This window comes from Melospiza melodia, chromosome 8, assembly GCF_035770615.1.
Source record: "Melospiza melodia melodia isolate bMelMel2 chromosome 8, bMelMel2.pri, whole genome shotgun sequence".
NCBI classification, from domain to species: Eukaryota; Metazoa; Chordata; class Aves; order Passeriformes; family Passerellidae; genus Melospiza; species Melospiza melodia.
The window spans coordinates 9428393-9443970 of record NC_086201.1 but is presented as its reverse complement, the minus strand read 5'-3'; the positions used below and the strand labels follow the sequence as shown (position 1 = coordinate 9443970).

At 38.7% G+C, this 15578-nt stretch overlaps 2 protein-coding genes across 5 annotated transcripts in view; both read right to left on the bottom strand.

Moving 5' to 3' along the window:
* The window catches only part of SLC12A8 (solute carrier family 12 member 8), a 55250-nt gene extending 51356 nt beyond the window's left edge, over window positions 1-3894 (bottom strand). Inside the window, exon 1 of the mRNA XM_063161686.1 lies at window positions 3783-3894. The gene's annotated coding sequence lies outside the window, so the exon portion shown is untranslated. The remainder of the gene's footprint in view (window positions 1-3782) is intronic.
* Window positions 3895-9225: 5331 nt separating this feature from the next.
* ZNF148 (zinc finger protein 148) overlaps window positions 9226-15578 on the bottom strand; it is a 38519-nt gene continuing 32166 nt past the window's right edge. For all 4 annotated transcript variants that reach the window (XM_063161682.1, XM_063161681.1, XM_063161683.1 and 1 more), the window contains 2 exons: window positions 15328-15446; window positions 9226-14989 (listed from right to left, as the gene is read on the bottom strand). In XM_063161682.1, coding sequence (XP_063017752.1) covers window positions 13400-14989; window positions 15328-15446 — 1709 coding nt within the window. In that variant the 3' untranslated portion in view covers window positions 9226-13399. The remainder of the gene's footprint in view (window positions 14990-15327; window positions 15447-15578) is intronic.

Sequence of the window (15578 nt, the reverse complement as noted above, 5' to 3'; positions counted from 1 at the left end):
CAGAAATCATCGGGGCCAGGAGCAGATTGCCACTCAAGCTGCAGTTCTCGGGAGCCTGATAAAATAAGTGAATAAATGAGCATATTCACAGCTGCTCGAGGAAATGCTGGCTGCGGTGAAAGGGGGTCTGGCTCTGAACAGGAGCGGCTGCAGCGATGTTTCAACAGGAGCTTGATCCAGTCAAACTTCCCAGTCCTAGGCTGCCAAGAAATTCTGTGACTCTGCACAGGCAAAGCTCCACCTGAATTAAAGGCAGGAATTTTGGATATTCTCAATATAAAGAGGATCGTATCTATAGCCAGCCACCCTTCCTTAGAGCTCGTGTAGCACACTTCGATTTAATTTACTTCCAAAATGGGATAGAGCCATTTCAATTTTCAAAAAGATCCATACAAGACATTCATGTAATCCAGTGAACCTGTTTTGATTTTTCTTGTAGAGCCAAAGTGTGAACAAGCCTCTACTCTTGAATAAAACCACAAATTTCTGTGAGTGGCAGAAAAGGAAAGCAAGAGTTCAGAGAAGACAGATGACTTCTCAAAGGAGGATGAAGCCTTAGGAAACCACAGAATGTCTGGGGTTCAAAGAGACCTTAAGATCACCTGATTCCAGCTGCCCTGCTTTGGGCAGACACTTTTCACCAGGTTGCTCAAAGCCCTGTCCAACCTGACCTTGGACACTTCCAGGGATGGGGCATCCACACAGCTTCACTGGCCAACCTGTCCCAGTGCCTCACCACCATCCCAGTAAAGAATTTCTTCCCAGTATATAACATAAACCGTGTTCTCTTTCCATTTGAGGCCATTCCCCTTTGCCCTGTCACTACATGCTCTTGCAGTGTTCCCTTTAAGCTCCCTTCAGGTGCTGAAAGGCTGCAATTAGGTCACCCCTAAGTGTCTTTCCCAAGCTGAACAATCCCAATCCTATGAATAGCTCCCTGGATATCCCATTCCTGGAATATTTGGAAACTCTCCTCCACTCCCTTCTTTTTATATTCTACAGCTACCAGGGAACAGGTTCAGCCAGATTCTCCCATCATGAGGGCCAGTGAAAAGCCTGAAATAAGTATCTTGAATTTGTTGCAGCAGTTGTGAAGAGTCACTAATTCCCTGAGGACCAAGCCCTGTAGCCTGCCCACAGGCACTTCCACACACATGTGCACACCTGGCAAGTGCTAAAGAAGTTTCTTGAGCCAGCTGCTACTGGCACTTGCTGAACACTCCTTTGGGAAATCCTACCTCTGCACTGGGAAGAACCACAGGAGAAAACCAGTAAAAGGTGTTTCTTCAAGGACTGACACATTAAAATCACCAAGCACTGCTAAGAAGCACTTTCAGAAATGTTCAGTGTTAATCTCTGCCTGTTCCTATTTTAGTCATGGCAATTTTCAACATTCTCCTGCTTGTCAAGAGAATCCTTCCAAGAGCCCTCCTTCAGCAGGGCTGTGTGCATTTCAGAACCAGTGTCTTCAAGTCTTCCTCCACACCACTTTAAGGCCTTCCAAGAAAACTATCACAAATTGAGAAAGTTTTCTAAAAGGCCTAATTAAAATTCTCTCTCATCATGGTGAGTACCTTAGCTCTACAGGGAATAAATGGGGAAAAAATGAAACTAAGAGTTAAAATTGTTTTCTCAAAGTCCAAATCTCAAGTGCTTTCAGGGCTAGCAAAGGACACTGAATTCCACAGACCTGCTGGAATCCTCTCCCTCAAGTTACAAAGGTCCTGGGGCAGATGGAGCCATCCAAAGCCTGGCAGACCCACACACTGGACATCCTGAACCATGATTTGAGAAAACTTTTGATGGTCCACGTGGTGTCACTGACTGGAAATTGCTCCAGGGAATGGAGTCTGGAAATGGATTTAGGAGAGTGAAGAGGGTGACAAAAGGTTGGGACAGAACAGGTATGGGAACAACAGAGGTGTCAAAGATACAAACAGGGCCTCCAGAAAGAGGGAAAGGAAACAGCAGTGCAGAGGTCAGTCAGCAAGAGAAGATGAGAATTTGAAACATCCACAAGTCTGAGCCATCCTGTGAAACGTGGAAAGGATTGATTCTTAATAGGATGAATATTGTCACCTACCTCATCATCATCTTCAGCTGCCAGACATACACATCTTATGTGCAATTTCCATGTACACACACAGCACAAACTGTGAATAAACTACCCAGTTTAGATAATCACATCACTTAATGACCCTACAAACCCCATAAAATGGGCTATGACACATAGAGAATGTTCTCAGTCTAAATTAAGAGACTTCTTCAAGTTCACTCACAGCTGCAAACTGTAAAATACTTAACCTTTAAAACAGATTTTTACCTGGTGATATTCAGTGTGTGTTATATCAGTTATCAACATAATACCTGAGCATCACTACAAACAACACTCTTGCTTCAGTTCCTTAAAATGGATTTTCAGGCAACAACTCTGTGAGAGCCAATACTGCCAAAGTACATTTCCACACCTGCTGTGGGGACTCACACTGTCCTTATGGCTCATTTTCAAGTAGCTGCAACATCCATCACTCTAGCTACGTGTTTGACTTGGAGTTTTATCAATCATCCTGTTCTCTTCCTCTAAGGGAACAGAGGGAGTCCCAAAGAAAACTCCCCTTCCAGAGTCCTGGTTTGCAGGAAAAGATCACTTTGTCCCACTGGTACCCTTGTTCTTGCTTATGTCTTTCTGAGCTGTATCTTAAGCTGTTCTGCCTACACTAGCTTTTTAACAAAGATGATTTCAGGAACTGGCAAGGAGAAATGGAAGAAAACACAGGACTTGAGAGAAAACAAACAAGTCATCCTTTGAGCTTCTGATGCCATCCTCTGTTTTGCTGTTGCACGTCACTGCATGGTCGAGACAACCTCGCAATTACCCTGAACATTCCAGCACTCACAGCGTTGCTTTATCCTCTCATGGCTCAGTTTATCCTGTGACAAGACTGATTAAGGATGTGCTGCTCCTGAAGAGCTTTCACAGTAAAATACTTACACATTTTGAACGGTCATTCACAATACAACAGAGAAGTGTTTCTTTATAATTTACACACCTAAAGTAATGGATCCTTTTGGTTTCATTTGGGCCAGGCTAGTGCTTTTGATCTAACAAAAGCTGTTACTTCTGCCTCTGTGAAATGGCACTAATGATCACATCTGACAATGGAAACAAAAATTTTATGCGAATAAAAGTGAAAATTAATGTGTTCAGTGGTACTGCTTGTCTTTCCATAGCTGCTGACAAGGTATCACCTCCTCTAAATGAAGGCAGCTGCATACAAGCTACTGCCAAGGCACTGATCTATCTAAAAAGATGTCAGCACAAAGCCTGGTCTGGACTAGGCACCACATTTCTAGCCAAGGGGCCTGAAAGACACAGCCACAGCGAAATCACACCAACAGCAATCACACAGCAACGTCTTGGCTGTCCTTGGGAGACAGGCAGAGCTGCCCAGGGAGATGGACTCAGAGTGGAAAAAACAACAGTGACTTGTACACCCGGCAAACATCCAGAAGTGAGTGTAAATAACAGAGGTAGGAACTGGAACCATGATTTCTGCATGATGTGCATGGCTGCTGATACAGGAAAAGTGATGTACACTGGCTGGACTGTAACAGACTCGCACACACATTTTAAAATGGAACCTCACCAAATCATCCTATTTAATCTCTGCCAGTGGCTTGTACATGTATGCATTTGAAGCAGATGGTGCAGCAGGAATGTCAGGAACCTGAAAACCAGCCCTGGTGTGAAAGGGAAGAGCACTGCAGAGGAGGCAACTTACCTGAGCACCCAGGGCAGGGCTGTTGGCTTCCAAAGGGCGGCACAAATGGGCTCCTTTTTAACCCCTGTTCCAGTGTACAGCTCTCTTCATTAAACTTCATGTCTTGACAACTAAAGCAGACAAAAAAGCAAACAATATTCTATGGAAGGCTATCTTCTGTTGATTTGGCAAGTGCAATGCAGAAGATAATCAACAAACAGGATACTTTCTGAGATGACCTCCCTAAGACAACACACCACCAAATCTCTGAACTTTTACAAACTACTGTCTATCCTGAAGCCACAAAATAGTTTACGCTGCACACAGCAAGAAAGATATTAATAGGAAAGAGATATTTGTAATGCCTCTAAATAAACAAATAACGAATTATTTTAAGAGAAAAATGCTTACTTCTCCTAGCAAAAACTAAAAGCAATCCAATTTAAATGGACTATTTTTCTCACTCAACACAAAATATAGGTTCCAATAACTCTTTTCAATATCAAAATGTTGAAAAGTATCTTTTCAGTATCACTTTACTCTTTGACAGTATTAATCATAAACGTCAATAGGCAGATGTGATCAGTTTTGATTTCTTATTTCCACCATATAATTAAAACAAATGAAAATCAGTAAAACCAATATAAGTGAAAATAAAGACAAGCAGGGTGGCTGAGTACACACACACTATGTCATCAGGAACGCTGCAGAGTCAGAGTGCACCCACAACTTAAAACTATCAAACAATGAAACCATTAAAAGCAGTTACTATGCTGGCTGGATGCTAACATATCACATGATGTTTATAAGGTATTTTAAAAAGGCAATACTGTAATTTGCAGCCTGGAGTAAGAATGAAAGCAAGTGCTATCCAGTGCTGGAGCTGTGCTCACACCCTGCTCCAGGGGTACACGAGCAGTGCCTCCCACAGCTCAGAGGGCCTGAGCAGGGGCATTTCCTAGGGCCACTTTCAGTCTGTGCTGCTGCAGCCAGTGACACCCGGGCTGTGCTGCTGGCCCTGGGTAAGCCACGAGAGCAAACCTGAGCGCCCTTCTCTGCCACGGCCAAACCCTGCTGAGCCAACCTCCTCAGCAGGGGCCAGCTGAGGCCGCATGGGAAGCTCCTCTCACACAGCCACTGCTGCCACAGGAGGTTCCCCAGGTGCCCAGTGGATGCCCAGGCAGTGGCACCCCCCAGGTGAGGGGCTGGTGACATCCCAGAGCCACCCAGAGCTTCCTGCCGCGCTCATCTGATCACAGCTCCAGTCCTCACACACTGCTCCACTGCAGTTCTTTTCTCTTTAAAAGGTATTGTGCCGCTTTTAATACCTTTTTACATAAAACTTGCTTTTTTACATGAAGTAAAATCAACACAGCCAAGCATTCCACAAAAATCAAGTATTTACCAAAAAGGAGCCTACCAAAAGTTTCAGGGAAACATCATGCCTGATACACACAAACAAATAAAGAGGAGAAAACATAATTACCAGTAATTAATACTATGGTTTTGTAGGTGCATAAATGCTGTTATCCTCAATATTTTTTTAAAATATGTGCTTTAACAATGGAAAAATCTATGTAACAAATACACCATATACTACACGAGCTAAAATATGCTGTAGTGCACACATGGCTTACTTTTATCCAACAGACTTGAAATCTTGAGTAACTGAGTTCACCCTTCTTACAAGTGAGATTAAAACAAAGTCCTGATTCTCATGTGCGTGAGGAGCTGCTGGCACTGTACAAACTCACTCCAGTGCAAACAAAAATCACAAAAGGAAAGTTGGTCTAACACTGGGTGTTTCTATTAAAGTGGTTTCAGTGCAATCTTCTCAGGCAACCAGGATTGGAGTTAAGGTCAGATATTCTGTTTTCTATAATCAAAGGAGGCAATGAGATCCAAAGGAGAAAAAAACCCAAATAAGTTCTGTGTGTTTCAAATCAATTACTTAAATATTTCATTTAATTGTTGAAAAGTATCCACTTCAGCTCTTGCACAACAATATATATCTTTACATGCCTTCATCTGTCTCATTAAGAAAGCAGATTTTGTTTGAAATTATCTAACATGAAAAATACTGCTAAGTCTATTCATAAAACAGTATTCTATATTTTTATTTTTCAAACAGCAAGTGACCACATTTAAAATGCATCATTTGCAAATATAAATTATCAAACTATTAGTTTAATTAAAAATAAAGCAAAAACATAACTTCCCTTAGTATCACAATACATAGAAGGGTATTATAAACCCAAAAAGACTAAGTTAACCATAAGAAAACAATAACGTCAAAAGTGATGAAACTCATTAAGTCACTTAATGAATAAATCAGTCTAAGAATACAATACCATTCACCATGATTATGTAAAAAAAAAGCAAACTTTCATTGTATTATACAGATAAAACAATCCAATCCTTCATGCCACATTTTGTAAACCATGATATAAATTACACTCACAGTCAAATGAACAGGAAGAGTAACTCCCAAAATATTTTAAGTTGCTTTTAGGGCAGAAATAAAGGCAGAAATAGAATCATTTAAAATATATCAAGTTTAACAAAAAAAAAAAATTCATTTGGTCAAGCCTGCTATCCAAATAGTTTTGTTCCCTGCAAAACTATTTTTGTCTTTTTGTGAGTTATGAAATTTAAATGTTTCTTTTACATATTAAATGTAAGTCATGTGTTGAGCTACATTAAGTCCTTTTATACTTTTATCATTTTGGCCTTAAGACCCAAACATCTTCCATGGACCCACACACACACACACACACACACACACTCTCACTCTCTTCTTGGTATCAGGAAATTCCTCCTTTCACAGGAATAATGAAAGACTCATACTGATTTCTGTCAGAAACATAAGGAATATGTAAATTCACACTTTCCAGGTTCCTATAAAACCATCTCTCACCTATGTATACATACTCCAACCGATGGAATTCAGGCTATGGTCTTTTGTCTGACAATAAAGGGACGGAATAGATGTTGTAGGATAAAGAAATACTGTATAATGATTGAAATAAACCTATTATCCTAAATTTATCTATACAAATTATCATTTTTTATTAACTGAAATACAAAGAAGGCATATGGACTCCAGGAAAATAGCACTATATCAGAAATTCACTGTAACAGTGTTTCACAATATATGATCAGGTTTTTCATAAGACAATTTCTTCTGTACACTAGATTTTGTACTAATTTCTCTGTCTTCAAATTCATTACATTTTCAGATCCAATTCAGCACTATATAGTATGCCTTCAAAATAAAAGGAAGTCACTTGCTTTACTGAATACCAAGTTCCCTTCCAGACAGTATTTAAAGAAAGACAAGACTACACAGACAAAGTCCAGTATAATTCATTTCTGACAATGAAAATTTCAGCCCCTCATACTGTTGCAAAATTCCTCCTACTGAAATGTCTACAATAATAATAATTATAATAATAATTATAATAATAAAAAGCATACATTACATATAAAAGATACCAGTGTACTAAAAGTGACAGAAGTGGACTAGCAAATCCTTCAAAGCACATATTATATAAATGACTAGCATTTAAAAACATTTCTTTTTCTATAAAATGTAGGTCATATACATTTATAAATTGGGGGGGGAGGTTCTAAAGCAGTGATGACTGTTTCAAATTGATATGCTGCTCTGTACAGTCTAATACCTATTCAATTCAAACTATAAGTTTGACATCTAGTTTATCAGAATAAACCCATCTCATCATCTCATAGCTCATCATTTGAAAAATATGCAACTCGAAGGAAGAGGTGACTCAAAAGTTCACTGTTTATCTGCATACGAAATAAGAAGAGAACTATTCCTTTCTATGGGTGGCCCAAGGCTCATCAGTTCAGTATCAGGACTTAAAGACTCCAAATTTATGTAGAGGAAGTGGCAGGAATCAGCACAGAAGCAGAATAGTATCTCTGATCCTTCAGAGACACAGCTATTCCACCTCAGCAGTCTTCCTCGTCTCGCGAAGTGCAGCCAAGCCATTCATTTCTCACTCAAAGTGGACGAAGCCATAGATCTAAACACTGTCCTCTCTGTGACTGAAATTGTGCTCTGTAAACAATGGTTTCTATTCCAGCAGGAGGACATCTGAATTTATTTATTAAAAAATGATTAAGAATATTCATTAACTCAAACAAGGCTATTAACTCCCAAAGGTATTTTTGGAACTTATCCTTATGCTACTTGTCAAGTTAGCACTGTCATGTATTATTGCTTACAAACAGTACATCATCATATGCCTTCTAACAGAGCAGTACTGTGATCAGTTCATATTTACAGGCTTTTCTGTTTGTTTTTAACAAGCTATAAAAACATTACATACTTTACAGACAATACAAATACTCAAGTCAAACAAATGGAATGCATAACAATAAGAAACGTCATAAAGGAAGACTGACATAAGTCCTTGATTGTCAAGACACATTTATATTTATATATAAACTCTAGCTGTGCAGAATCAAAGATTCAATCATAGGTACATCCTTATTTGATAAATCATATTTACAGCATGATATTGCATAAAAAAATAAAATAATGTTGTTTACACAATATTACCTTTCCATCCATTGGATTAAGGAAAGCAAGAAACAACTCTTAGAAATGTTTGCTTGCCTCAGTTTGTGTTTCCTACCAAAAGATGTAATTTTAAAAAGGAAACAGAAGGTTTTGTATGTTGAGTAGAGCAAAAGCGACTATAAATTTATTTCCCTGACACAAAGCAATTTGAACTTGAACAGAAGGTAAAATTTCAAATTAAAGACATGTCTTTTCACTAGCAGTAATACTTTCTTAGTGCTTGTCCTTTGCAAAGTGAGTTTCAGCTAAATGCATTACATGCCTAACATAAACATGCATTACCCTAAGTCCAATGAACTTTCAAAGTTACAAGGCTTCATTTTAATAAGACATTTAACTCTAGGAAACTGTAAAATTATTCATTTGCTTCAGTACCAACCATGTAATTTGAAAGTTCACATGTGTACTGGTACCGACTGCATAAATACATTTCTTCCTGTTAACATTTCCAAACGGATTCCCAGGAGCATCAGGATTTTCCCTGTGATTTGTAATGGTATTAAAACAAGCAAACAAAGAATAAAAATCAAAGCTCTCAAAGCCAAGAAAATTTAGTCGGCAAATATACATACGTAATGTAATCCAAAGCTGCAAAATTCAGAGTTCATTCATCCAAATATTCTGGTTCATTTCAAATGGTTACTAGACATGATACAAATTCTATAAAAATATCCTGATCAAGCATGGAATACAACGTATCTGTTCAGGTGGAAAGTTTTCATAGGAGAACAGGAATACTTTGGAATAAACTCCAAAAGTTACAGTAGAACCCCAATAATTTGCAGCAATGCTTTAGAAACCCTTTACAAATTACAATTTTGAAAACAGTGAAGAAGCAGGCAACAAAAGCAAGGATTTCACATCACAAAAAGTACTTTGTTAATTTATTTTGACAACTGCAATTTAGTTTTCAATACTCCTTCTACCTCCTAGTATACTAATAGAGATGCTGTAGTATACTTGGGTGAAGCAGTACAGTATTACTGTGTGAGACCTTGCTACAGTACTTTTTAGACCACTGCAGAGAGGTGGGAAAGGACCATGAGGGGTGGAGAAACCTGTCAGATGCTCTGTTTAGAGGTCAGCGAATTAGCAAGATTTTACTGTACTTCTCAATTAACAATGAAAAGCTCCCATCATCCAAAAAAACCAACAAGTACAATATAAAAATAATACAAGTGTTATTTCACATGAATGCTTTCTTGTCCTATTTTTTTCTTGAAACACAATTTTCCTAAAGACAACACTAGGAGACACAAGATCATAAACATGGTTCTTTTATAATCCAATTTAAATTGTTTATGCTGTTATTTGTAAACCAACATACAGTAATACACATGGTTAATCCTTCTCCCCAAAGCTTGTCATTTATGATTAATTCATTCTCAAATCAAATGAAGAAAATGTAAATGCCTATTAGTATACCATTACAAGCTGATTCCTTCATTGTCTGTTATATTAATGGCAAAACATATCAAAAGATTCATGCTAAAAGGGACACTGTCAAGTAATTTAGGACCAAAATATGGCCTATTAATAAGTGCATGTGTGTGTATATATATATATATGTATTTTGTATATATATATATATATATATGTAGAGAGAGAGAGAGCTTGGTAATAAATGTCATCAATTTCTTCTTTTTCAAAATTATCATTGCGCTATCACTAGTAGATATCCCCAAAAATTCCACCTTACACACACACACATATCTGGTGCTCACATAACTTTGGGTAGGAATGGCTGCTGTTAGCTCAGGGGAATCTCCAGGCTCACCCCAGCCTTACACTGACAGCACAAGAACAGAACGGACAACCAAAGCTGCTTTTTTCCACACATACAAAGAAACTAACAAAAATGACCAGATCAACATGAAGAGTGTGCATCTGCAGCAGACTAAAAGCAGCAAAACGTGAGCAATGAAAAACGCTATTAAATAATGCCATTATTAAACAAGCATGAGCTTTTTACAGAGCTAAACCTCCCAGAACTACATAAACACTTATTCCAGGATAGAAGGGGATGCACTCAGGAAATCACAGCAGTACATTTGGCTAACTCCTCCAGTGCAGAAAGCTTCAAGCATCAGCAGATCAACTACTCACAGCACTGCATTAATTGTACACGTGGAAGAACCCTACAAGACAGTCCCTGTGGCTTAGGGCACTTGCAGCCTGTCCTAAGGCACAGAGCGCAGCTGGAATGGCTCAGCAGCAGGCTAGGGAATGGGCTGGGGTGGAAGGAACAGCAGTTCCTCTGGGGATCCCCCCTGGCTGCAGGGAAGAGCAGGCTCCTTCAGTCCGTGCAGCAGCCAGCCTGCTCCCCACACACCTCGGGGAGGTGCCCCAGTGTGACAGTGGCACGGCCACTCCCCCCGAGTCCTCCATCACATTCTCACACCAGACTGTCAATGCAGCAACTTTTTTTGAATAAAGCTGAGTCAGTCCCCTTAGGGAGAAGGAGGCTTCATTCCTCTTACCTCCCTGTGGGCCCACAGCAGTGCAGTAACACAGTAATAACCCAGCCTTTTTTTTCTTTTTTTTTTCTCTTTTGTTCCTTGCTATATTTAACAAATAGCACAATTGCCATCTCCTTGCAACCTAAGGGCATAGGAACAAAAGTGCCAACACAGTATTATTCAGGCACTACAAGCTAGGATGTCATGGAAATGGACACTGAACACAAAGTATGCCTTACAAGAGGTGGTTTCCTGGGATATAGGGACCCTTTATGTTATTTCTGTGCAACACACAATGGAAAGTCAAAAAACCAAATTGACCATAAAGGAAAAAAAAAAAACAGAGAGACCACGAATCAGTTTAAAAATATTCTTTCAAAGAAATTTCTTTACATGTATCATTAATAATCCATAAGGAATTTACTCTTCTCCCTTGATGCCCACTCTTTTCAAGTCGTGGCCAAATATTCAGACAAAATTACTGGTAAGTCACAGCATGCTGAAATGCCTTACTGTATTACACACAGGGTCAACAAATCAAAAGAGCCTGCTTTCTTATACAAAAGCATTAAGAAATTAGTTTGTATAAATTGTATTCTTGCCAACAGAAGAAGCAGGCTATGGATAATCAATGCCCTTTCTCCCTCAACTGTACCAAGTGAAGTTAGTGCTGTAGTAGTGCTCCCATAAGGGAAAAGACAAAGTGGATCAGTTTCCTGGTAACGAAAATTCAGAAAAATATTGCTACTGCTTTGGTAAGAGGTGGGAACTGTTCTGGGTCCTGCTCAAGTCCTTTCTTAAAAGATAGGATATATTTTAGCCCCTTGAGATGCAGCCTTTTCTCCTACCTGATGGCTTTATCTGAGAGATACTAGCTAGCAACAGTGCTGTAAAAACCTGGATGAAATCCTATTTTAAAAACCACCACACACACACCTACCTATATGTGTGTGTGTGTGTGTGTGTGTGTGTGTGTGTGTGTGTGTGTATTTTTCCCTGGTTAATCAGCCTACATGAGGCTTAAACTGCCTTGAACTACCAGACAGTGTCCCTTTAGGGAAGGTGCAAATAGAATGAACATACAGTTCAAAAATCTGAAACTTGTTAACTTAAATTACACAATAGTTAGGCTACTCAAAATCTTACCACCTTAAAAATGCACACAGAACTACTTATCGTACCATACTGTATACTTCAAGACAAAGTACTATTCAAAAAAACATATTCATGGTACAGGGATAAACTCTGCAGTTTATTTATACTGTGAAATGCAATGAAAACTTCTGATCACTCTCCTAGGCTGGAAAAAAAAATCCCATTCACTAGCATCATTCACCAGTTTGGGTTTGTCAAATTGTAGTGACTTTTACTAAGCAAACACTAAAAAATAGGGAATTTGAATGCCCACTTCTTCAGCTTTCAGGGATACTTCAATAAAATTAATAATTGGAATTGTCAAAATTCTAGACAGAGAATTAAAACAGTTTTTAGAGAAGCTAAAAATACCCAATCTCAAGTATATGGAAAAGAATTACTGGAGCTGCTGTATGAGATGAAAATGATGAAACCGTATCAAACCTAAACATCTAAAAATGGTTTTATATTTTGAGAAATCAAAAACTATAAAGTTGGCTAAGTGCTCTATGTTAATCGTTATGAGTATGTAGGGTAAGGTACAATTAAGCTTTTAAATCTTGGAATACACTGTTTGTGTAAGCATTTTGCAATTGGGAATGTCATCTACAGAGTATTTTAACTAAAACTTCAAAATCTTGGTTTCTGCATATGAAAAAGTCATTAAAAAGTTACATCTAGATTCAGCTGTACAAAGAAATACACATTACTTCTGGAATGAAGTAAAGGCTTTAGCAGTTAGGCATTTTGCTTAAAAAAGTGTTTAAAGTATTTTAAATTAATTAGACTTTTAAATAGTAGAGTTAGTCTATCAGAATTCACTTTCTTTCCCTCCCAACATAACTCAAGGTAATGCAAAGCAGAAATAAAGGGCACATGGTCTAAAATTATTTTTGAGAGAGACTGAAGATTTTTCTAGAAAATGCTTTCTTTTAAAGCACATTTGTTTGACTTCCAAAACTTACTTGTTTATTCTGTGTGTTTAGTACATGTTGATTCCCTGCTGAAGAGCAACAACTATGCTGACAAGCTTAGAAATGACATTGTGAATAGTATTAGAAAAAAAACTGTCCTCCCAAAGCATAAAAGGAAACCAGCAAGGAAACAATCATGGGGGAAAGTCTTACCTGGGGATTTTGTTTATTTTAAAATTTCAGGTAAAGAAGGTAAAATATTTTCTGGATTCAAACATGTGAATAATAAACTGCCTTTGATAGGGGCACCAACATCAGGCAGTTCAATGACTGATGGCTAACAAACAATTTTTTTTAAAAAAAGAAAAAAAGAAAAAAGAAGCAGTTATTGGTCTTGCTAATATCAGCTTACTTCTGTTTTAACATAGCGCTCTTAAAAGCTGTACAGAACTCCATCTTATACAGAGCAACCCCCTTTTGACAAATGTGTTCTAAAGTGCCAGTATTATTTACAAAGATTTCTTAGCCAAAAGTCTGGCCCGTTGTGGCATCAGGTGAAGAAGTCATCCCAGCTCTGCTATCATTTACATTCACCAAGGGAAATTCTGGGAAATCAGCACTTGTCCCTGGTCCCCGAAGGTTCACCTGTCCATTGGCAGTGCTAAACTGAGAGGATATTCCAGCTCTTGCCCCATGGTACTGAGCTCTAAAGGGCTGCTCAAAGGAGCTAATTTGATATGCTTGATGAACAGACTGTGCCTCTGCTTTCTTCTGAGAAGTTACTTGATCCAAGAAGTCCTGTGTAGAAGAGGAAGAAGAATGATTTGCCTCATCACCTGAAAAGGGAAAAGGGTGCTGAGAATCACCAACCATTAGTCCAAAGTGAGACTTGTCTGGAGTTGTTCTTAATGGAGAGTTCATCCCCGACCGAAAGCTATTGACGGGTATAGATGTGTAGACCTTCTCCATGGAAGGAAATGCTGGCTGGGTTGTAAGTGTCTGGTTATCAGTCACAAAATTAAGGCTCGGGTTGTTCAAATAGGCATCATTTTGGCTAGTTCTGTCCAAAGCTTGCTGTAAAAACTTTGAATATTCTTGTAACATACTAGCTTTATCTGATGAGGAAGCTTGAGAGCTTGTTCCAACCGTCTCAGATGGGGTCACCTCAGATACTTCAGCGGAATTGATGGATATACTAGAGGTCACTTCTGTGTCAGCCACGCTGAAAGAGATCTCATGCTGTCCATTAGCCTTGTGTGAATAATGATCTAAAAGAGTTTGCAGTACCTCATCTGGAATGACATTTTTGTCATGGTTACCTTTAATTTCAACATTCAGTGCCTGTGTGTCCAGTATTGAGGCTGTAGCAGTTTCATCAATGACACTGGCCACAGCTGCCTGCGTTACTGAAGGTTGAGATGCTATGGTACTTACATTCAAGGCATATTCTCGACTGTTGTTACTAGCTGCTTGTAGATACCTCTTTTTCTTCAAAAACTGCATTGCATCATCATAATTAGTGCTGCTGTGTACAGGTTTACTGGGCCCTTCCTGTAATGTGTCGACTTGATCAATGTCAGCATTACCTTCAGAGTCCAGTAAACTTTGCTTATCCACAAGATCGAAGGCGTACTTCGAAACCTTGCTGTCTTCATATGTAGATAAAGGTGAAATGGTTTGACTTTGCTCAAGTGGCTGCTTTAGACTCCTCTTGTTGACCTTTTTGAGAACCAGCTTCGGTGGGTGTATTTCTCCAGAATTGGCTTCCTCTAAGTGCGACCCACCGACTGAAGAATGCGGCATCTCAACAGCATATTCCGCTACCATGTATTCATCTTTTACTTTAGTACTAGAAGAGTACAAAGGCAAATAGTCACTTTTGTCCTTCTTGTGTTCTGATTTATCTGAACTTTCCTTATCCCCAGATTTTGATTTCTCTGTTTTCTGCCTTTTCTTCTTTGGCAAGGAGCTGTCTTTCAGAGGCGTGGAGAAACCGGAATCTTCCTCCGATGGCAAAAAGCCAACTTTGGTGGCACTTCTGTTGGGTTTCTTCTCGCGGTTCTCATGGCACATACGTTTGTGTTTCAGCACACGATCGGTCCTGGAGAAATACTGGAAAAGATTATGATGGTGATGATGATTATTATTATTATATTATATTGCAAAAAGAAATATGTTAGCAGAAAGAAAAGAAGCCTTTCATTCTAACGAATTTACTTGGTGATTCACCCACTTGACCAGTTTCTAATAAAGTGTCAAACAAGAGTATACAGTCAATAAAATCAACCACTGCCAGCTGTGACTCTGCACCACCAAGACAGCCCATCTTGACTGAAAAAACATTCATTATATATTTATTTGTATGAAATGGAGAAAGCCCATATGCAATACTGGGGAATTGACCGGTGCTTTGGCTTTCAAGCACAGAAGATTTCACTAAGTCATCTTACCTGCAAACAATATTCACACTGGTAAGGCTTCTCTCCACTGTGAGTTCTTTTGTGCCTTTCCATGTGATACTTCTGAATAAACCTCATACCACATTCATCACAACGAAATGGCTTTTCACCTGATAAAAAACACATAGCATTATTAATCTAAAAGAATAAATTAACATTTTTCCATAAAATTACCAGATCAAATACTACATTCTCTATTAGAAACAGTAAGAGGATTTAGTCTATTGCTATTGAAAAACAAC